Source organism: Strigops habroptila, chromosome 13 (assembly GCF_004027225.2).
Source record: "Strigops habroptila isolate Jane chromosome 13, bStrHab1.2.pri, whole genome shotgun sequence".
Lineage (NCBI taxonomy): Eukaryota > Metazoa > Chordata > Aves > Psittaciformes > Psittacidae > Strigops > Strigops habroptila.
Window position 1 is genome coordinate 15,289,463 of NC_044289.2, and position 22,287 is coordinate 15,311,749.

The window sequence follows — 22,287 nt, forward strand, 5'->3', positions numbered from 1 at the left end:
CTCTGGCCCCTCTCCAGCACCTCAATGTCTCTTGTAGTGAGGGGCCCAGAACTGACACAGGATTTGAGGTGCAGCCTCACCAGTGCCCAGTGCAGGGGGACAGTCACTGCCCTGGTCCAGACCTGCTTTGGCTCCATCCCTGCCCTGGAGACCGTGGCTCAGACGACCCAAGGGCGGCTGCCGCCTGGGAGAGCAGTGATGTGCACATATATGTGTGCCCGTGTTACACACATGTCCCTAGTGCCCTATGTACACGCTTGCAGAGGGAAGCAATTCACACCCTGGTGGGGTTGGAGCAGAACCTGCTTCATGTCTGGGGCTGGGGCAGAGGCCATGGCTCTGAGCTAAATCCATGGCCAGGGCCCTGCGCTCCCCCAGCCCTCGCAGGCTCCATCGCTCCCCCGCCGTTATTCCCGAGTTCTGACAAACCTGTTCTGGGAACACCCGCAGTCTGCTCCCGGCCTATTTCCTGCAAGGTTTGTACCTCATTTATTCTGACACACCGACCCCTTTCGATGTACACGTCTCCTGCCTCTCATCTATTCCCGCCCGCCCCCAGCCTCCTTTTGTTTCCCCTTTTCCCGGTGAATCCAGCGCAGAGCTGCTCTCTGAAAGGAAAATGAATGTGTTGTCGCCTCTGCTGCCACCGGAGCTGCTCTTACCACGTGGCAGCGGCGCTGGTGGGAGACGCAGAGTCATTTCGGATGGCTTTGGGGGGAGAAGAACATGGTTTCTCCTTCCCTCCCCAGGCTGCAGTGCTCTGTGTCACAGGGGCTCACCACGCTGGCAGGGATCGGGTCTGCTGCAGGGGGATGGAGGAGAGGTTTTCACTCCTCCTTCTGCCAAGGGCTCGCCAAGCACTGGATTTGGGGAACCAAACCCTTTCCTGAGCCCAGGTTGGTGCCTGATTCCCAAATAAAACTGGCCCCAAAGAGGAGAGGGGCACACGCCACCCTTCAGCGCAGTCTTGGCCTGGTACTCTGGGAGAGCAGCGCTCCCATTCCCATCAGAAAAGGAAAATGCCATTTGTTTTGCAGAAAATGGGAAGGTTTTTACCAAACAGGGTCACTTTTCCGTCCTTAAAACCAGAGAGGTAACCCCATGGCAAGCAAAGGCTTCTCACTGCTTATTGTATCAAATAGAAGTAAGAATCCAGGTGGAAGAGCCCCACCAACAGGGTCTTCACAAATACACCAGGACACCAATGTCCTCCATCCTTCCAAATTGTAAGAAAATCCCTCAAAACACTGACTCTGAGAAGGAGAACCTGGAGTTTGAACCTTCAGAACAAACACCGAGGAGCACAGGAAACGTTGTGTTCTGGGTTTTATTGGTTTCATGGTAAGAGGGGGGAATGCACCCACAGCCACCCGCGCGGGTTCAGCGTGCCTGAAAACCACCACCACATGACAGTGCAAGTGTTAAAACTCATCCTAAATTAGATAAAAATGCAAAGAACTCGAAGATTTCCTTTAACAGCCATTTTTAAATAGGGCTACACAGAAATAAAAGGGTTCCTCCTTAAGTGAACGTGCTCCAGGGAATGTGAAATGGGAGGATTTGCAGAGAAGAGGGGTTTGTCCTGATGCTCATGCGGCTCTTCCAGGGGCTGTGTAACCTGTCCCAGCCTGAACCCATGGAAACAACGCTGGAGGCACTACCTCCCTTAAAATATCAAACACTGGCCATTCCCTGGAAGGAATCATTTCAAATAGGTGAATTTTGGATACAGAGAGCTCAGCAGGTGTCTCTTCCCAATGGTGTGAGGATTAACACGTGTGTTAGATAAAATCTGGTCTCCCAGAAAGCTTTTTAAGGACTTTCCTAATATCCTCCACAATGTAAATCCCTCCCCCATGTATTTTAGCGATATTTTATTAACAGAATAAGTAACTGCTCATCATCAAACCACATATATTAAAAATAAACAAGCAAGGGACCACACTGGTGAGCATGTGTGGCACATGGTGGCACATGGCACGAGCCTGTTACTCGGTAGTTCAGAGAGGTGGCTCCCTGGTTTAACAAGGTGTTAAATCATTTTTCCCCCAAAATCTATTTGCTGGAGAATCAACATCAGGTTGATTTTTGGTGGCGTATCTGGCTCTGACCTGAGCTCAGTGAGCATTGAACATGGGCCCGGCGGCGGCCGTGATGTCGGCGAAGGGAGCGCTCTGCCTGAGCTCCACAAGTGACTGCTTCTTCAGCACCAGCAGCATGTAGAACTTGGCTGCAGCCTCTTTCCGGGTGTTTTTCCAGCTGAGCTCCTGGAAACTGAAAGAGCTCACCCCGGATCTCTTCAGGTGCTGCAGGAGGGAAGCAGGACAGTCAGGTTGGCTTTTCAGGTGAAGCACATCCGAAATGGTTTTCATCATCCAAACCAATAGCACTCATCATTGCCTGTTCTTTGGGTGCTGGGTACCAGCTCTGTCATGGGCAATTAGTGTCACAACTATTTTAAGTATTATTATTTCTTGGGTTTTAATGACTACACTTATATGAAAGGTCCCTTCCAACCCAAACCACTCTGTGATTCCATTATTCTATAAAGAGGAGATAGTCTGACATTTCTGTTGGACCATGCCAGGCACTCAGAATCCTGGTTTCCCAAGAAAACAGCGGCAGTGACGTGATCAAGTGTTCAAGGCCAGGTTGGACACAGGGGCTTGGAGCAAGCTGCTTTAGTGGAAGGTGTCCCTGACCGTGGCAGGGGGTTGGAGCTGGATGAGCTTTCAGGTCCCTTCCAACACAAACCAGTCTGGGATTCCATAAGGAGGAGATTTTCTGACATGGCCCAACTGAAATCAGCACCTGGGTTTGGCATCTAATTACAAAACCCATCACTGGTACCTGTAAGGTTTTTAAGAACTGGAGAGTTCTTTTGTTCCACCTTATTTCTTCACTGTCTTTCCTGTTCCTCGTGAGCTCCTTGACAGGAAATAGAACAGAAGGTTAGGTGGCACGTGTGTGATAATAAGGACAAGAGTTCTAACTGAAAATCCTGGCTGGAACTGGGCATTTTGGTGGCCATACTCAGGATATCTGGGACTTTTGACACCTCTGTGGTCACACAAGGCTTTGTGGAACAGACAGGAATGCTAACTGTGTTCTTCCCACTACACAGTCCAGGTGCAATACAGTAGCACTGTGGAAGTGGTCCTGGTGAGCCCTAAGGAGGCAGCTTCACAACAAGACACGGCTCTGCGTGCCTGGGGTAGGACAGCATTTGTGCTGGTCAGGGCCGAAAAAGGCTGTTCAAACATCTGGGGTTAGATTTGGAGCTTAACCTCTGAAGGCAGCAGGAAACCGCCCTTGTTTCAGAGTGTCCAAGTATCCTCACAGCCCGTGAGTTCAGCACCAATCTCCTCACAGGAAGCACAATCCCTAAATGAGGAGCTGTTTCCCTCGCAGGCTGTAAGCTTCAATGTTGGAACACACAGATCCCTGGTGATCAAACTATAAAGTTTTTGACTGGCAAAATCCATACTAAAGGTGATGTTAGTGCAGCCAAACAAGTTCATGGTGCCGTCACTGCTTTGTTAAGCTATCTGAGGAAGAACAGAGCCTGCACAGGCCAGAGCAGTGAGCCTGGAGCACACCTACGTTTGTCAGCTCAGCTTGCTGCCTTTCAGCTTCTTGGCCCAGGATATTGGTCGTCAGTGAGGAGTTCTCAGACAAAACCATTGCACCCTGCTGCCAGAACAGAGAGTGAGCAACAGGAGTTCCAGTTCATGGGTACACTGTAAATCCCAACTACACAATTCTGCTCCAAGAATGTTTTCCAAGATCATGGAATAGTCCATATTTCTACCACATCTTGCCTAGGAAAGGACTTGGCTGTAGTATTTATCCTACAGCTGATCTGCACCTACAGGCTCGCTTCAGGTACAGACCCTACAGGTTCTGCTACTGTTAGATCCAATTTTGTCATGCTTTTCCAACTTTACAAGCCTCATATTCCCTACGGAATGCCCTTGTACCTCAGCCCGAGTAAAGACAGCAGAAATAGATGCTTGTTATTGCTTATTTCCTCAGTATGAGACACAAGAGGTAAGTTTTATCTTTTATGAAGATGATTAGATTGATCTCTGCGGGACAGAAGCTGTATTTCACATGTAGCTTTCATGTATAATTAGTGATCTGACTGTAATCTATACTGATTAATAGACATTTTAATTAATCATTCATTCATTGTGTCTACCTGAGTGCTTATAAATAAACTTTAATGCCTCTGAATAAACTATCAGCTGCCTCTAGCAGCTCTTCAAACAGGTAGTAGGAACTTCTTAACGTGCTTTAAATGGAACCCTGGCATAAAACGAAACCAAAAAATACATTTAGGTCTCTAAAACTTATGGAAACTGCTCACTATAGTTTCACCACAGTGATCATCAGTTTCATTTCTGTTATTCTCTGATGGCAACATAAACGAATCATGTCTAATTTTTCTCTCAGTGTCTGAATGAGCTGATTCCTGCAGGAAACTTGGCTCTTCTACTATCAGCATCTCTGTATTAATGAAAAAACAAGGTTTAAGAGGCAATTCCTGGCAGTCTCTGTCCTTACAAATACATTGAAACCCAACAGTCACACCCTCATTAGCAGCAGTGGAGAGCAAGAGCCGAAAGGAGTAAATACTGAATAAATATCATTCCCAATCAGACCATAGAAGAAGAAGAACCTGCCAAGAGAGTTTTCCCCTTTCCTAAAAGTTGATCTTTAGGCACTGCAGGAGGTGGTTCTGCCGATGAACTGAGGCAGACACCCAGATTGTATTTCTAGCAGAGCAAAGGTGTGAAAGCAGATACATCCCCTCAGCACATCTAAAATGGGACATTTCCTCTTGCTTAGTATTAACCCAAACCCAATCTTCAAGATACAAAAACAAGTTATTGACATGAATTTGGAAATCTGGAGGGTGGTTTAGTTAAACTCAGAAGAAGTGGGAAGCTTTTGTTTTGTTTTAAAACAAATCTGCTCTTTGGTAGACAACTACAGAAGCAAAGATGAACCCAAAAATACCTCCTTATGCCATAAGGAAGAAAAAGACTTGAATTTCATTTCTGAACTAAGGAACAGAACAACAACAAAGTACTTGTAAAAACAAAACGCCCTTTAAAAAAATATATATAATTAACAGCCAATTTCCTTAACATTTGACTGGTTTGGCCTTTCCTTTGCACAATACTGCCCATTCTCTTAAACCAGAAAGTATTTTCTAGCAGCTAATTCTGCAACAACAGAATTAAAGCATTACCTGTGGTCTCTTGCTCTTTCCTTGTTTCCTCCACTTCAGACTCCTCCTGTATTTCATTTCTTCTCATCTTAAATCCATGACTCTTGAAGCATGTTGCAAAGAACTGCAAACAGTTATTGGCACTGGTTTGCTTTCAGAACACCACGTCACATTATTTGCAAGCACCAACGCAAAGCTCAATCTATCTGAGCTGTGTATCGGTTACTGCAACCCAGAATTCAGGTATTTGAATTAGGTCATCCTGAAAAATCGGGATTTTTTTATTTATTTTTTAATAATAGCTTCCTGCAGCTTCAACATTGCAGTGAAACCCATGGAGAAGCATCTTAGGAACAGCTTGGATTGGTTTTCCTTGAAGCCAGCCAGTAAGGAAGGGTGAAAGAAAGAAACATCTGCAGCTCTGTGTGTGTGGATAACACTCATCCTTGGGGGAATGAGCTGCAGTTCTGTCCCTGGGCTCTGAGTGGTGTGAAGCAGCAGTGCTGGCCTGGAGCCCCTGCTGCCCTGCCCTCACCAAGCTACGCAGCACAAGAAACACTGCAGTCGAGGTAAGGCTGCTGCACATGGCTTACACCAGAGCTCTCCTTATCACCTTTAGCTCTTCTTTATCTTATCACCAGCTCTAAAGTTACTACCAGCTTCTTTGAACAATCTGTCAGATACTACATGGGGACAGGGAAGGCTTTGATAGATGATTATATCTGTCTTAAGCAAAAAGAGCAGTCAGGTCCACAGGAAGGGTGGCCTGGCCCATGCTCCCAGGGACCAGAGACCTCCTGGGCCTCTGAAAGGCATATCCTTGAGTGCTCTCCAGCTGGAAGCTTATCCTCCAACTGGGAAAGCACAAAGCAACCTGGTTTAAAGTCTCTCCAAAGCCATTAACAATATTATAATAATAATGTTTATGCCTCATGTACCTTTAAAGTAAATGTAGGAGAAAATTGTGGTCTCATGTTGGTCACAGAGCAGAAACAGAACAGAAAATAGTAAACCAAAGGAGAAAGTAGAGAAGAAATTGACAGGAAGCTCAAAGGGATGTGTTAGTGTACGATCCAACATGTGAAACTGCCACGTTTGCTGTACCAGAGATCCTTGTGTTGATGCTCTGGGGCCTCTTGGGGGAAAATCTGGGGGTTTCCAGCAGAAATGGGCAGATCTGGAAGACTTCAGGCACTTTATGAGCAGGGACTAAGTGTATTGGTAGGATATTGTGTCCCTGCCTGTGGTAGGGGAGTGAAACCAAATTATCTTTAAGGTCCTTTCCAACCCAAACCATTCTGTGATTCTATGACTCTATGAAATGAAATGTCAGCTCTCGTGTTTCTTTGTCATGTTTCACTTGGTGGTGGAGAGCTGGAGATGAAAGCCATGACCTCTACAGATGAGCTTCCTGATGGAGCAGTTAGTTGAGAGAGTGCAAATAACCATCAGGTATCCCACCCAGCAGTACTGCAAACCAGGACTTTAGTGGTGCCACGCACCTGGGGAGGAGTTCACAGAAACCCAAGCCTGAAAAACCTCTCACAGTGAGCTCCTAACCCAGCCAGTGACACAAAACCCTGCAAGGACTTGCTCTGTACCATTTGCAGCGTAGCAGGAAGCAGCAGCTCTGTCGTGTGGGACAGGAGTTTATCCACACCTCCGGATTTCTTCCACAGCATTGTCTTTTTGGTTGGGGGTGCGAGGTCTAAGGTGGCCATGATGTCTGTGCAGTTGTTCAGCTGGTTGTACATGGCATTGCAAGTGAGTTCTTTGTCTACATCCACAAACAACTTCCTCTTTCTTTTATTCTTATTCCTCTGGGTGACAGCTAAAAAAAATAAAGTCTAAGTAATGTCTATTCACAGAACACTTAAGTACGAAACAGGCACTGCACTCAAACAGGCAGGCTGCTGATCTCCCAAAATGCCACAGAGACCTGAAAACCAAAGTACAAGCACATAGGCCACTTCTCCAAAGGTTTCCATACAGTATATATTCTCCTTGTATTCCTATACAGGAACTTCACACATGTTTAATGACAGAAGACATATGACTATTGCACTAAAGAACCAGGAACATGAGAACCTAATGAGGACACATGATATGCCACCAGCACTGAATAAGCTATCTCTAATCCATCAGGAAGTTAATTATTCCAAGAACTGCTGATGTCCTCAGCAGGTTTCATTACCTCCTAATGAATATCTGTATTTGTCAGTTTAATCCTTTAGCAGCTGGATTAAGATGTATGTAGTAAACAGGAAAGGCAGGCAGGCATTGGTTATATGGCCATAACTTCCTGAATATTGTTTTGACAGGCTGGAAAATCCCAGAATTCCAAATGATAGTGTCAACATGAACTTGTGGATGCAAACATTCAGCAAGAAACTGGGCATGTTCTGACCTGCAGCGTCAACCGGCTCAAGCACAAATCCATCATCTTCTTTCAACACAAGTGTGGTTTCACTCACTAGGTGGCTGACTTCCTTACTGCTGGTGTCTGCACAGCAGGACTCGACTATAAGAAAACCCAGAAAATGACCCAAAGTTTGAGAAATGATTCCATCTTGTGGAATCTCACACCGCAGAATGATATCAGACAAAAAAGATCAGAATTAGAAAACTAGGATTGTGTCTGTAATCTCACAGTTTTAAAGTAACAGTGTGGGGGGAGGTATAAGGATTAGAGATATCAAAAGACTTCCAGAAACACTTTTCAGAAATTAATTTCACTGATACCAAACCAGAAGAAGACAAACTACCACCTTATGATCTTACTGAAGTGTCACTTGTTGAAATATGAAGCCAGAAATACTCATTTCAAAGTATTTCAATTTCAATTTCATTTCAATGAAATTTCAAATTCATTTCAATACTCAGTTCAAAGTTACAGCAAACCCTTACTCAGTTTCCTTTCCCCTCCAGAAGTGATCTCCTGCTGTGCAGGCAGCAGGGGGATCAACAGCGTGTCCAGCAGGATGTCAAACAAAAGTGTTTCTAAGCAATGTCAAGTTACAGACTTGGGATCCCCAGGTCTAATTGAATTATACCTAAAATGGAGGATGAAGCATATTCAAAAAGCAAAATAAATGAACCGAGGCTAAAGGGATGGGACGTGGTACAAAGCTGAGTGTGAGTAACTTGAGGCACTAGAGCAGGAGCAGGGGGTTGGTGTGAGGGCAGCAGGGCAGGCGCTGCAGACTCACTGGCTGCGCTGTTCTCCAGTGGATCTCGGGACAAAGGGTGTTCTTCCTCCATAGCAAGAATGTCTTGATCCAGGCCTGTGTGCTCGTCCCTCAACAGGATTTCTTAAACACAACACACATAGTTTTAATCATTCGAAGCCTTAATAGCTATGAAATAGCCTGATACAACCTAATGTGACTTATTCAAGGCTAATCCTCAGCAAACAAAACCCGCTCAGCTCCCATGGATGGCTGCAATGGAATGGCTGCCTTCAGCAGTGCAAAGAAGAGAAGACTCTTCATTTCGAGTTTCTACCTTTGCTTTGAAAAGTGTTATATTGGTATTGTTTAAAAGGTATAAATCTAGAAAGGTTTATGTAGCTAATCTGAGCCATAAAGATGTAGAAGCTCCTTTGCTGCCCTTGCTCTTACAATAAGGATAAAAATGCTGCAGTGTTTCACCTTCGAAAATATGAACTAAATGGTTAAACATTAAGTATAACTGGAATGCCTTTAATTCTAAAAACCTGAAATATAACCTTTAAAACATTTTTATTTGGCAATGTCTGGCATAGATTGTCGTGTCAGTCATATGCCATAGATTTAGTGCTAAGTAGAAAACAAATGAAGCATGAAACCCACAAGAAAAAGACAGAATTGATGTTTGAAAGCAATCACTTTCGTTCTGTCCCGTTCGTTTTCCTGCCAGAATAAAAATAGTTGGAAAGAAACTGATCCTGTTTACCCGTGGCAAACCTACCTATCATATCTGCAGCATCCTCCTCGTCTCCAAAGCAGTCACGCTCAAAGCAGAAGGTCTCCTCACACAGGGCAGACTTGTCCCCCTTCACACTCACAGAGTGATCCACCACAAGACTGTTGCTGCTGGTTAAGATGCTGCCATCGAAGAAGCTCTGTTTCCTCAGGGCTTCTGGTTCATCATCTGAAGAAGCACAGAATATCCCATGCTTCATCTGCAGGAATCTTTGAAACACATATTTATCCATTTTCTAATGGTTCAAATCATTTTTAAAAGGTTGTAAGATGTCCCAATGCCTCAAATGGAATAAACAACAAATTGTAGCTAATTCAGTAGAAAGCAGAGTGTTGGGTTTGATTCTCCTCGTTACATTACTTAGGTGGAGTCCTAACACAAAAATCCAAGCATAAAACAGCATGACAGAGGAATCAGCACAAATGCCCTTTTGAACAGCTTCTCACATGTGGAAAGGACTCAGACTGTACCAAATGTTGCATAAACCACACTTTTCCTTAAGGAATATTTCTAATTTTTCAACTTCTCTCACCAAAGTTTCTATCACAGAGAAGTAAATTGCTCTCATAATCCTCTGTAAGTGTGATGTCCTCAGCTCTGCTCTGGTTCAAGGTAAAGTGCTCAGCAACGTCAATGGCACTGGTGGAAAAAACATCACACGGAATAAAAGGTGAACTGAGACCCACTGAGCATTTAGCTGCAATGTGAAAACTTGCTTCTAAACAGTCATCAATCTGATGTTTTATCATAAACCCCCAAAGACAGCTTGTTTTCCATGGCATTGGCAGTACCCTGGCTGATCCTCAAGGAGAGAACATTTTTTCCCCAAGGCTATTTGCAGTCGAGCCAGTTACAGTTTTATGGAGGAAATTCACTGCTTTGAATTTCCTCTAAAAGCTAAAAATAAGCATTTGGAAACCAGGTGCTGGGTGTTTATTAGCAGTGGTACCTCCAAGCAAGCAGGAGGCCACCACCTGGGCTGGCCAGAGCTCTGTGCAGTCTCCAGTGTGCATCATACAGTGGGGACTGAGCCTGCACTGGCCATGACAGGAGGTAGCTGGGGAATCCTAAACAGACCCCACCAAACTGTATTCATGATAAGGTACAGAGGAAGCTGCAGTGGGAATCTGTTATCCCAGACCTTTGGGGGCATCAGAGCTATCACAACATGTCTTGGCCTCCTGCTTTCTATCAGTGTTTCTACATTAATGCAGATTCGTGCCAGAAAAGCCAATGAAATATGCTGGCTTTTCATCAGGAGCCAAGCTGGCTGCTGCTGATAAAATACACCAGCACCAAAGAGCCAGAAATTAAATGCAGTTACACAAGGGAGCAGTGCAACCCAGTGAGGTTACTCACTAGAGCTCCCTTGCTCTTACAACAGGATTTACACTATCTTCTCTTGAGGTCAGAAAGTGGTTTGCGGGCTTCGCTCTGGCAATCTGAAACCCTGAACTCTAAGTTCCTGTGTTATTTCATTGTAAAGGTCTGTTGATTAAACAGACTTTGAGGAGCTCAACAAAAGCACAACTGCGGCTGCAGCCTCACAAAGCTGACTCAGCATTCAGGAGAATCCAGGTGTCAAATCCAAACAATTCCAACCGAGTCTCGATCAGATAACACGAGGATATCTTTGACTTCCGAAAATACTGAATAAAACTGAGGGAAGCATTTACTTTACATCAGGTAGTGGTGTTTCAAAATCATGAAACTCTTCAGGTAGCGTAATGGACTGATAAGTAGCCTCATAGCTCTGCTTGGGAAGGTCAACAAGGCCTGGAACAGACAACAGCACAAAGTGAGTATCAGTAAGATAAAAGTAATGCTCTCCCACGTACGTGTAATGGGACTATAAACCTGTCAGGAAGGATTGCTGCTGTTCTAATAACAGAAGGGCAAAGCTTAAGCCCTGTGTCAACAGGACTCCAAAGTGGAATTTCAATCCTTCCTTTACACATACTTTAGACACCATATTTTTCACAGATAGAGCAGAGTCTGCTGCTACAGGACGTGAGATACTGTAAATACATGGGGTTTTGGAACAGCTACTTGAAGTCCCTGAAAGATTCTCACAGCTGACATTTAGCCTGGAGCCTTCCACGCCGCTCCAGATGAATTATTGTGTTTTCTTTCCCTCTCCAGTGCCTGCGTAACTGCCCTTCAGCATCAAATAATTATGAAGTGAGAGTGCAAACACTCAGTAATCAGAGGATCTAGGAACAATTCAGGCGAGAAGGGATTTCCAAAGGTCATCTAATGCAATCTTTCGCTCAGAACAGGGTTAGTTCCTAAGTCAGATCACTTCTGACTGTTTCTGATGGAGAATGACAGCATCCCTGGGCAGTAACAAGCAATAGGACAAGAGGAAACAGCCTCAAGCTGCACCAGGGGAGATTCAGACTGGATATTCGGGAAAAAAAGCTCCACCAAAAGGGTTGTCAAGCACTGGCACAGGCTGCCCAGGGCAGCGGTGGAGTCACCAGCCCTGAAGGCATTTAAAGGACATGTAGATGTGGTGCTTAGCGACATGATTTAGTGATGGCCTTGGCAGTGCCGGGTTAACAGTTGGACTTCATGATCTTAAAGGTCTTTTCCAACCTAAACAATTCCTTAATCCTGTGATCATGTCCTTGAGAATAATGTAGAGCAGGCATTTGCTACTCTGCAAACAGACCAGGTCACAAAGCACGTTAGGGCTGACAAGGGACGCTGGTGTCCTTTTCTTAGCCTTTTATTAGACAACAGTGCCTCCCTGTTTGCTGCCTAAGAATGACAAACATCCAGCCCGTTGGAAACTGATCCAACCATCTCTGCTCCCTTCTCGCTGGCTTCATGGCTGGAGCTCAAAACACACTCTCAGGTCTGGCACTAACACACTGTTCGAGCGCTGGTGGTGTCATCAGAAATTGAAATCAATTATCTAGCGATGGAGGCTGAACTCAAGCTTCTCCTCGTAACACCACTTAAGATACTGCTACTTTTAAAGGAGTCAGAGACCTGAAATAGCATTAAATTAAACATCAGCAGTGTGCCACTGGTATGTTTGGGATCAATAACGTGTATTTAACAGGACTATCCCAAATTGCCTTTTAAGATGAGAGCTGTGAAGGACACAGACGGAAAGATGCAGAGCTCTGTACGTACCCGGCCGAAAGGCTGTCTTCATTTTTGCCAGAGCTTCACTGCAGTCTGCCACGAGGTACTTGGCTTTCCTGTGGTAAATCCGCACTACTCCGAGGAGTAAGTGGCCAGAGGTTCGCAGAGCTATTGTAAACTGTGATGATGTAAAAAGGTTGTCCAGGAGTTAGGATTTTGGGCAAAAACATTAAAATGGAAATACTACACAGCAGTGACAGAGTTCCAGTATCATACACCAGTATGGAGCTCTACGAAATTCACCAGGGCTTTGTGCTGATGTAGAGGATCATGAACAGAGCCTAGAAACTTCTGGTTGCTTCTGTTGCTAAACATTGCCATGCTGGAGTGCAAGGCCTGAACTGAAGCTCTCTCTTTATCTACATCTCAACTAAGTGCCAAACAGTGTAACACACCCTGAAACAGCAAGTAGATCTGCATAAACCAGTATTTGACACTTGGGTTATTTAACTGAGCAGAAACTATACCTATGCCCTTATTTATGCAACGTCTTCCTGCACCAAGCACGCTCAGGGTGGTCATGCTGATGCCAGAGAGGACAGTGTGCGAGGGAAATTTGGAAAACACTTCCAAATAATATCATTTTAAGAGCACTCAGTTAATGGTAACCCATGCAAGAGAGTGGAATTCAGGCTACCAAATATCAAGCATGTATTTTCATGGAAAAAATATAACAACAAAAATGTGCTTGCACCAGCTGAAAGCTTTGGATCTCCTGAGCCATCGATTGGTGACAGTGCAAAACATTCCTCACTGTTCCCTTGGATGCTTCCCTTGGATGCAGTTGCAACGGAGAGGCCAAGGACTGAGTCACGGGTACCTGACTACCTGCATCTGCTTGCTTGAGTCATACCTTATCCAGGGTGCACGGAGGACTTCAGCCTCCAGGACTGTTCACAGAGCCTCTCGTAAGCACTACATATGCTTAATTATGTATTTATCTGCTTATAATGGGGGACCTGGAAGAAATCCACTGAAAGTGGTTACGAGATGTCCAAAGTTATTTATTGTAAGACCAGCAAATGCATTCTCCTCAAACAGCCCGTGTACCACTTCATGGCTGCTTTATTAGTCCCTTGATATTAACCAGCAACTGACTTCTCAATCTTTTTGAGGCACAAATACCAACATTTCTGAGCTCTGTTGTACAACGGGGTCTCTGAAGGAAGACCAGTGTTCCCACACTGCACTGATGGGCTTGTGTTGCCTGATGAGTGGCTCAGCCCCACTTACCATGATCCCTCAGCCACGGTGCCCTCAGAGCAGCCCCTGGAGCTCCATCCGTGTGTGGAGAGACACATTTGAATGTACTGCAGCGACATTTGCTTACATTGCACATAAATGTATGCCACAGATCTCCAGGAGTATAATAGCAACTTAAATATTTATATAACTGTCATTTAACGGTGTTTTATCCAAGAGAGAACTGAGTAAAATCAGAAGAGTTCACCTCACACTGGTTTCGAAGTAGAAATTCATCCTAAAGCAAGTCTCCATCACACCAGCTCCTGTTCCCTATGAAAGACGGACCCCTCTGCCCCACAGCTTCCCGGTTTAACAGCCTACCTTTGGTGAGATGAGCTTTTCAATGGTAGCCTCCAGGTTGCACTCGAAGATATGAGCTTTGGTGAGCTTCTTCTCCCAGTGCGCAGCGAGCCAGATCTTGGCCAGCGGCCCACGCTTGTTCACCAGCAGCTGCATGTAGAACATGGCGCCCGGGCTGAGGGGCAGCCCCTGCCGCCCCCTGCGCTCCCCCTTCCAGCCAGAGAAGGGATTTAGCGGGACACTGAGGGGATGGAAGGACCTGGTCAGGAGCTGAGGGGACAGAGGGGGTTTAGTGGGAGCTGAGGGGACCCAACTGGGTGCTGAGGGGATGAGAGGATTTGGTAGGACCCTGAGGGGATGGCGGGGATTTGGCAGGACCTGAGGGATGGGGGGGATTTAGTGGGATCCCTGAGGCAACAGGGTGGTTTGATGAGATCCTGAGGGACAGGGCAAGGAGATTTGAGGGGATCCTGAGGGGATGAGGAGGATCCAGCCAGGCCCTGAGGAATCAAAGGGATTTAGCAGGATCTGAGGGATGGGATCACCTCAGCTGAGGGGATGGGGGGGGGGGGGACAGGCGGGTTCCGAGGGAATGGGGCAGAGGATCCTGAGGAGACAGAGGGACCTCACCAGGCGCTGAGGAAATGGAGGCGCCCTGAGGGGAGCCAGCGGGCACCGAGGGGCTGGGGCGGGTTAAGGGGCGCTGAGGGGAGCCAGCGGGCACCGAGGGGCTGGGGCGGGTTAAGGGGCGCTGAGGGGAGCCAGCGGGCACCGAGGGGCTGGGGCGGGTTAAGGGGCGCTGAGGGGAGCCAGCGGGACGCGGCGCTGGGGTCGGTCCGTGTCGGACCCTCCTCAGGCCTGAGGGGCTCCTGCGCGCTCCCGCCAAAAGCCGAGGGGGGGGGGGGGGGGGACACGGCACGCGGCGGCGGGAGCGCGTGCTGGGCGCGGGTCCGGTCCCCGCCGCACGGGGGGGCCCCCCCCGGGACCGGGTCCCTGTGCCCGGAGCCCCCCGGAGCCGCTCCATGGCCCCGCGGGGTCGGTGCCCGCGTTGCTCTGATGGGCACAGCCCCAGGACCCGCGGTTCCCCGGGGCGTTCCCAGTGGGAATGCTGGTGTAAAGAAACCCCCTTCCTCCCTGGGGTTAGCAGGGAGCGCGCACCCATCGGCAGGAGCAGGGTGCTGCTCACCTCCGGTTAGGTTCTTGTGAATGGAGAGCACCTGCACTAGCACCAGCACCTGCATCTCCTCCTCCACTTCCACCTCTTTTTCCTCCTCCTCCATCTTCAGTTCCACCTTTTCCCTCCTCCACCACCCCCCCACTCTCTTTTTCATCCTCTTTCTCCTCCTTCTCCTCTTTTTCCTCCTCCCAGCCTCTTTCCCCTTGCCCTTTCAAAAGCTCTCTTGGGAAGCACCACCCCATTTCCTTCCCTGCAGGTGAGCAGCTTCTACGTGGCTCCAGGCACGTTTGCAGAAGGAAAAAGGGAAATAAAAAGAAAAAGAAGAGATTCAGACCCGATCCTGTGCAGAGGGAGAAGGGTGAAGGTGTGCGACCACCCGCCTGCACCAGCCACAGCCACCACTGAGTGTGATTGCACACTTACATGGCACCACACAGAGCATCGCTGGTTCCTCATCCCTCTGCCTGATGCTCCCTGTGCTTTGTTTTCCATTCAGGCAGAGCAGCGAGGCTCCCGAGCCGCAGCACATCAACTGCTGTCCTACCAGGAGACACTTGGGTTTTCCCCATGTCCCCGGTGTTAGGTGATGATAACTAGATCTCAATTAGCACCAGGGAAGATTTGAGCCTCCTCCCAGGGCGGCTCTGCAGCTGGGCTCAGCAGAAGGCGTGCAGGGAGCAGCAGTGCCAGGAGAGGAGGCCACGATGTGCCGGGCTCCTCTGGCCCTCCCTAACTGCCGGGCTCCCCTCCGGTGCTGGCTCCCGAATTGCCCGGCTGCCTGCTCCTGACCTCCGAGTCACCTTGAGCCGCGCTGCCTGCAGGCGTTTGCTCTGCCATGGGATGCTGTGAATGCTAAGGAGGTGGGAGTGAGACTTCACCCCACAGCGGGGCTGGAATGGGGTCAGCACCACCAGCGGGCACCGGGCAGCAGCCGTGTGCACCCCAAAACTGGGCTGTGCTGCACAGGGCTGCGCTGGAGGGGCCTGAAGGGACAGAGCCACATCCAGAGCCTTTCTACTCCCTCCTGTTCCCACTCCCATTCGCTGGCCCTTACATCCCTGTTTAATCATTTTGGCCAAGCAGTGGCATATTCCCATCCCCAGGAGCCCTGCACTGCTCCATCTCCCAGGTTCCCCCCCTCTTCCCATGTCCTTCCAAGCCCTCAGTCTCTCCCCTCCAGCGCTCCTGCAGATTCATTGTGAATTTTGGCAGCGCTGTCTCTGACCTTGGCTGTCTCCCTCCTCTCTTTGCTCCTGCGCTGGCAGCATAAATCTTGGCTGTCTCCATCTCTCCTCTCCTTCTTCCCTCCGTGCCAGTGCCCCAGGGATGGAGCAGCCTTTGCCAGCCCCCAGCCCCACGCTCAGCCAGATCGGGAATGGGCTGGGGAAAGCTTTGGGATGGAGGTCATCACCCCGCTCCCATGTGGGACCCAGGGGCAGCGATGTGTGCAGGATGCATCCCTCCACCTCATCCATTGCAGGCATCCTCTCAAGTATCTTTGCAGGCTTAGGATGCAGGAGCAGCCCCCCAAGCAGCATTCCTCTTTTCCAAGGGCATTTGGTGATGCCATAAGCAGCGGTCCCTGGCTCTGGCACATTGTTGGTTCACAGGCATGTGTCTGCCTGCTCCAGATCCATCTTTTCCTGCTGATTCGGGACAATCTGTGTCCCGTGACCTACTTGTCTCCAAGCATCTCCTGCCTTCCCGCGGAGTGGGCTGGCACTAAAGCCTCTCTGAATGTGGTTAACATGGCAGGATGCACTCACAGTTATTTTTAATTCCGCTTTTTTTCTCGGCCCACTTCTGGATGCATCCCTGGGGATGCTGTGCTGGGAAGCCTCTGCCTTCCAACACAGGGCAGCGAGAGGGGACGGGAGCAGCACACACAACCAGCACTGCCAACTTCAGAACTAACCAAATCCTGTGTATCCCTGCTCCTGCCATGGCACAAGGGCATGGAAGGCTCCAGCCCACCCCATAGCCCCCGACCCTGCTGCAGTGCAGGGACCAGGGGCACCAAAGGTTGGTCCCTTTTGGGTGCTGCCATGAGGGTACCACGATGGGAGCGCATCACAATGGGGAACCCGCAAATCCAGGAGAAAATGGCTAAAAATTATCCAGAGGTTGATTTTTAACACAAACTTCAGTGTTTGATGAGGGAGATGTTCATGGAAGGATAATGTCACCCATTGCTGAGCAGCAGTGGCACAGGCCAAGCTGGTGCCAGCACCTCGATGGGTGCTGAGCCTGCCCACCCTCAGCCTGGCTCCCTCAGAGGACTCAACTGCACCTCTTTATTTGTGAGCACCCCCCCAAACTCCCTTTACCTTTTCGATCAGTTTTAGCTGTATTTGACAGAGAAAGTCCCCTCCTGTGTCATGAAATGGGCGGTAGGAGGCTCCCATCTGCTGTCCCCATGCAGGAAGATGCCCCGGCACCATGGAGCTGCAGAAGGACTCACTGTGCACGGGGGGCTCAGGGCACCCCCTACACCCCAAGCTCAGCACCCAGCACCAGCATCACCCTGGGTGATGGCGGGTGAGCTTGTGAAGATGCTGGAGGCACCTGAATGTGCTGAAGGGACCATCAATGAGATGGATGTATCTTCCCAGCAGCTTTCAGCAGCGATCTGTCAGGATTTACATCCACCACCTCCAGGCACCGCTCCAGAGGTGGGCATAGCACATGTTAACAAACCAGCTAAGGCCATGCTGCTGCCAGTGGGGTGCTGTGGGGCTCGGGCTGGGTCCGGTGCAGGTCGGGGGCAGCAGATACCAACTCTGGTGCTCTGCGAGAAATGGAATAAATAGTATTGGTGAGAGGTGGGGTGATGGGGGGCTCTGTGCTGTGGGACTATCGTGGGACCATGGCTATGGGGATGGCTCTGGGCAGCCAGCACCTCCATGGGCTCCTCTGGAGCATCTCCCGCATGGTCCAGCCCAGGTCAAGCCCTGGATCCGCAGGGATTTGGCACAAGCTGGGTCATTGCAGGGGCTCGTGGCTGGGCTGGAGCTCTCCCTGCTGCATTTGGGGCTGGGGGGCCTCGGGACACAGTCCCAGTGTCCCCAGCTCTGCCCCAGGTCCCCAGTGGGGACGGCTGGTTGTGGGGTGCCCACCCAGCACCATTGGGAGCATCCCATGGTCTCCCCTATGCAAAGCGCACCATGCTGCTCTGTCCCCTCCACCCGTGCCGCTCCCCGCGCATTCCCCACCCCCCGGGGGATCCACGGAGGGTCCCGGTGCTGTCGGGGGGTGCCCCTGTCGCGGGCAGGGTGTGCACAGCCGGTGCCGGTACAACCGGGCGGGCGTGTGTGCGTGTGCCCCCCGGGGCAGCCCGTTGTACGTGTGTGTGTGTGTGTGTGCGTGTGCGGGCGGCGGCGGTGCGCGCCCGGGGGACCGGCAGCTCGGGGCACCGGCGGCGCCGGCACCGGGGGTAGGCAGCCCGGAGCGGGGGACCGGGAGCGGGGGGGCACCGGCGGGGCGGGCAGAGCCAGGCGGGACCGGAGGAGCGGGAGCGGAGCCCGGCGTGGGGAGCGGGCGGGGAGCGGCGGGTACCGGGGAGGTTGGGAGCGCTCCGGGGGACCGGAGCGGAGCGAGAGCCCGGCGGGGAAAGCGGGTCCGGTCACAGGGTGCGCGGGGGGGGATTAGCCCGGTTCGGGGAGCAGGGTTGCTCGGTGGGAGCCCGGTTCGGGAAGGGGGAGATCCGCGGGGGGACGATTGCGTTCGGGGAGGCAGGTGGCGGGTCCAGGGAAGGGGAGCGGCGCGCTGCGGAGACCCGGGTGCGGGAAAGCGGGGACAGCCCGGTTCTAGGACCCGTATCCGGTGGGCAGCGCGCTTTGGGGACCCGGGGGGTTGGTTGGCAGCCCGGTCTGGTGACCCGGCTCCGGTTCGGGGGGACAGCGCGGTTCGGGTAAGCGGGGTCCCGGGCGGAGGAACAACCCGGTTCGGGGACCCGGGGGTCGGTTTGCAGCCCAGTCCGGGGAGGGGGAGCATCCCGGTGCGGGGGTCGGTTCCGGAGCGGGGGGAGCATCCCGGAGCGGTTCCGCCGCTCACCTCAGCCCGCGCAGGCCGGCGGCGGCTCCATGGCGTCCCCGCGGGCGGCGGAGCTGCGGAGCCCGGGCGAGGCGGCGGCGGCGGCGGCGGCGGGGGGCGGCCCGGCGGGCCCGGGGCTGGCGCTGGCGCTGTGCTGCGCGCTGGGCGGCGCGGCGCTGGTGGTGCTGGCGGGGGCCGTGCCGCGGGCGGCGCGTCCCGACCCGGCGGTACCGGCGCGGCAGATGGAGCGGCTGGAGCAGCGGGCGGCGCGGCTGCGGGCCCGCCTCGACCGCTGCACCGTGGCCGGGCTGGCGCTGCTGGCCCTGGGCGGGCTCCTGCTCGCCGCCCTGCTGCTGGCCGCCGCCGCCGCCCGCCGCCGCGCACGGGCCGCTCGTCGCACCGGGGGGACCTACGGCTCGGTGCGGCTGCGGCTGCGGCGGGTGTCGGCTGAGGGGACGCGGGCGCTGCTGGAGACACAGCTCAGCCCCCCGCAGCAGCCCCCCGAGGGGCCGGGCTCCTAGCACCCCCCGCACCCCCCGGGGACCCCCCCGCCGTGCTCCTCAACACCGGTGCCATCCGGTGAGGCTTCACCCGCACCCGGCCACCTTCCTCACCTCCCCGGACCCTCCTTGGATGGGGATCCCATCGGCAGCACCGGAGCGATGTGGTTTTGGGTGCACGGCCCCACCACCAGCACTGGCAATGTGGCCTTCTGACACCCCACTCGCCTCCCCAGCACCTTCCTGGACGGGGTCCTGCTCACCAGCACCGGCACCGCGGCACCTTCGAGATGCCCATGGGATTTCAGTGCCATGGTTGGTCATGACATGTGGACATGAAGCCACAACCGGCTCCTTCCCAGCATCCAGGGCAGCGCCGGCTGCTCCTCTCTGGGATGGAGCTTCTCATTTGCTGCCACCAGTGACCTTTTTGAACAATAGTTTCTTGTAGAACTCTGTGCTGTGGAGTTGGTGCTCGCACTTCTCTGGGCAGGAGAGGAGGAGGCAGCAAGTGCGACCACCAGCACCCCAGCACCCCCCAGCCCCATTCCGGGGAGCAGGATGAAGGCCAGGACATGCGATTGCACCGTGCGGAGCATCCCGCTCCCACCCGCAACCCCAGAACGGCCTCCTCAAAATCACAGTGCTCTGCCCGGGGAGAGAGGACAATTCCCAACGCCTGGAAGCAATGTGGGGGTTCTGTTGCCGAGCAGGAGCCTTTGTGCTGATCACAAGGGCCATTGTCTGCGGCGTGAAGGGAAAAATGCATCTCGGGAATTAAACATGAAGCATCATTAAAGCACAATGTCCTGTGGAAGGAAAAATCAGCCCGAGCGGGATGCTGTGAAAGGGAAATGATTATCCCATAGGAAATGCAGACCCACAAAAGGGGGTGTTTGTCCTGAACCGCTGCTGGTTTTCAATCCATCTCATAAATTACTCACTTCAAACGTTTCCAGGTGGAGACAAATCTCTCCAGACAGCCCAACACGAGAGGAAAGTCACTTCTGCATGTGGTGTGATTGTCTGGGCCAGGTTTTATTTCAGGGGGATCACCCTCTGCCCTGTGTTTTCACATGTAATGCTCTGCAGCCGATTCCTCCTGTTGCTGCGAAGGGCCCCTCGTCCCTCTCCCCATCACCACATCATCCATCCATGCTCCGTATTTATTGCAGGGTCCTGGGAAACCACCCCAAATAGCCTCATGCCCACAGCTCTGACACCCAGGCGCCTTTCCCTGGGATTAAAGCATGTGTGGGGTGAGCTGTGCTCTGCTGCGCCCCAAACAGGCATCCCCCCTCTCCCCATGGACCCTTGAGCAGAGCCTGGAGGGTCAAATGAAGGGCCCAAGCAGGGCAGAGGGAGCAAAGGCCATTGTGGCTGTTACTGAGGGGTGATCCTGGGGCAGGGGGACACAGGAGTGAGGAAGGGGATGAAGGAGAGGAAGGGGAGGAAGGCTCTTATGCAGGCCCTGCCCAGGGAGCCCTGTGTGTCCGCAGGGAGGCTGCCCTGGGAAGGCAGAAGTCCCTCCTGCAGCTCAGTGCTGCTCCTGTGAGCCTGGATTAGAAAATAAACCCGTTAGATGGAGAAATCCTCAATGTTGTCACTTCACGTGAGGTGGAAGTGTCTCTGCAGGGTGAAAGGCTGAGCCTGGGTGGAGGTTACAGCTGCTGAGCCCAAGAGATGCTCCCGTGGATCAGAGCATGAGGCTGCTCAGGACACTGCGGGAAGGAGCTGCCATTGCTGCGCTGTACCTCGGGGACCTGCAGGACTGGGGAAGCCTCTGGACTGACAGAGATGTATTGAAGGGGATGAGCTGTGTGGAGGAAGGAGTGCCATTAAAGAAGTTCCCCATCAGAAGCTCCAGGATTTGGGAAGTGATTTTGTACAGAGATCCCCAGGGATGAAATGGAGGGTGGCTGCAGTGGTGGGACACGGATGCTGCAATCCACGTCCTCCCTGCATTGGCCTGGCCACCCCTGTGTGGCTGGGGAAGAGCGGTGCAGCCAGCTTGAGGCACTGGCCTGTGATGGTTAATGTGCAGGCGGGTATTTAGGAAGCAATCAAATATACTCCAGGATGGTGGGAAAAATCCAGCTGGGAAAGGCAGGTTGATGCTGCACAGCCTGGGCGGGATGAGGATCACCAGCCCCTCAGCGTGGGGGGATCCAGGGCTTCACCCATCCATGGAATTAGCTGCTGGTGGGTGGGCTAGAGGCAGCTCCGAGATACCCCATAAGTGTCCCCATCCCCTGGATCCAACCCGATGGGAGAGCACTTCACCCCTACGTGCATTTCTGGATCCTCTGGGAGAAGCTGTTTGCCGGAGGAGGTGGGAAGGACACTGGGGAAGAGCGGGCACAGGTCACCGGGACACCACGGGAATGGGCAGCGTGGCCACAGCCAGAAGCACCAGGCTGGGCACCAGCCATGGGGTACAGCACAAGGGCAGGCGGGTGGCCGGCAGCGTGTCCTTGTCCCCCCACTCAGCTCCAGGGTTTTGGGGGTGTCTCCGCTTGTGCCTTGGTAAGCAAAGAGGGAACAGCCCAGTGCCTCTCCCAGTCCCATACAACGGGAGCTGCTTTGTTTTCCATCTGTGCAATCCACACGGTTCCGGTACACGGGATCCCGGAGATGGAGCATCATCTGTGGGCAATGAGCAGCTCCAGGGCTCTGCA

At 51.8% G+C, this 22,287-nt stretch overlaps 2 protein-coding genes across 2 annotated transcripts; one reads left to right on the top strand and one right to left on the bottom strand.

The window, feature by feature from the left end:
• Window positions 1-1,313: 1,313 nt before the first annotated feature.
• Window positions 1,314-19,204, bottom strand: RAD21L1 (RAD21 cohesin complex component like 1). Its single transcript, XM_030503146.1, has 15 exons — window positions 19,131-19,204; window positions 17,405-17,865; window positions 13,922-14,170; window positions 12,344-12,473; window positions 10,876-10,975; window positions 9,732-9,838; window positions 9,185-9,367; window positions 8,446-8,547; window positions 7,644-7,757; window positions 6,838-7,067; window positions 5,258-5,360; window positions 4,370-4,509; window positions 3,604-3,693; window positions 2,851-2,928; window positions 1,314-2,306 (listed from the first exon to the last, which is right to left on the bottom strand). The coding sequence occupies exons 2-15, from the start codon at window positions 17,516-17,518 to the stop codon at window positions 2,118-2,120; spliced, it is 1,929 nt and encodes a 642-aa protein (XP_030359006.1). The 5' UTR covers window positions 17,519-17,865; window positions 19,131-19,204; the 3' UTR covers window positions 1,314-2,117.
• On the top strand, window positions 18,765-21,469 carry TMEM74B (transmembrane protein 74B). Its single transcript, XM_030503140.1, has 2 exons — window positions 18,765-18,899; window positions 19,145-21,469. The coding sequence occupies exon 2, from the start codon at window positions 19,160-19,162 to the stop codon at window positions 19,628-19,630; it is 471 nt and encodes a 156-aa protein (XP_030359000.1). The 5' UTR covers window positions 18,765-18,899; window positions 19,145-19,159; the 3' UTR covers window positions 19,631-21,469.
• Window positions 21,470-22,287: the final 818 nt, after the last annotated feature.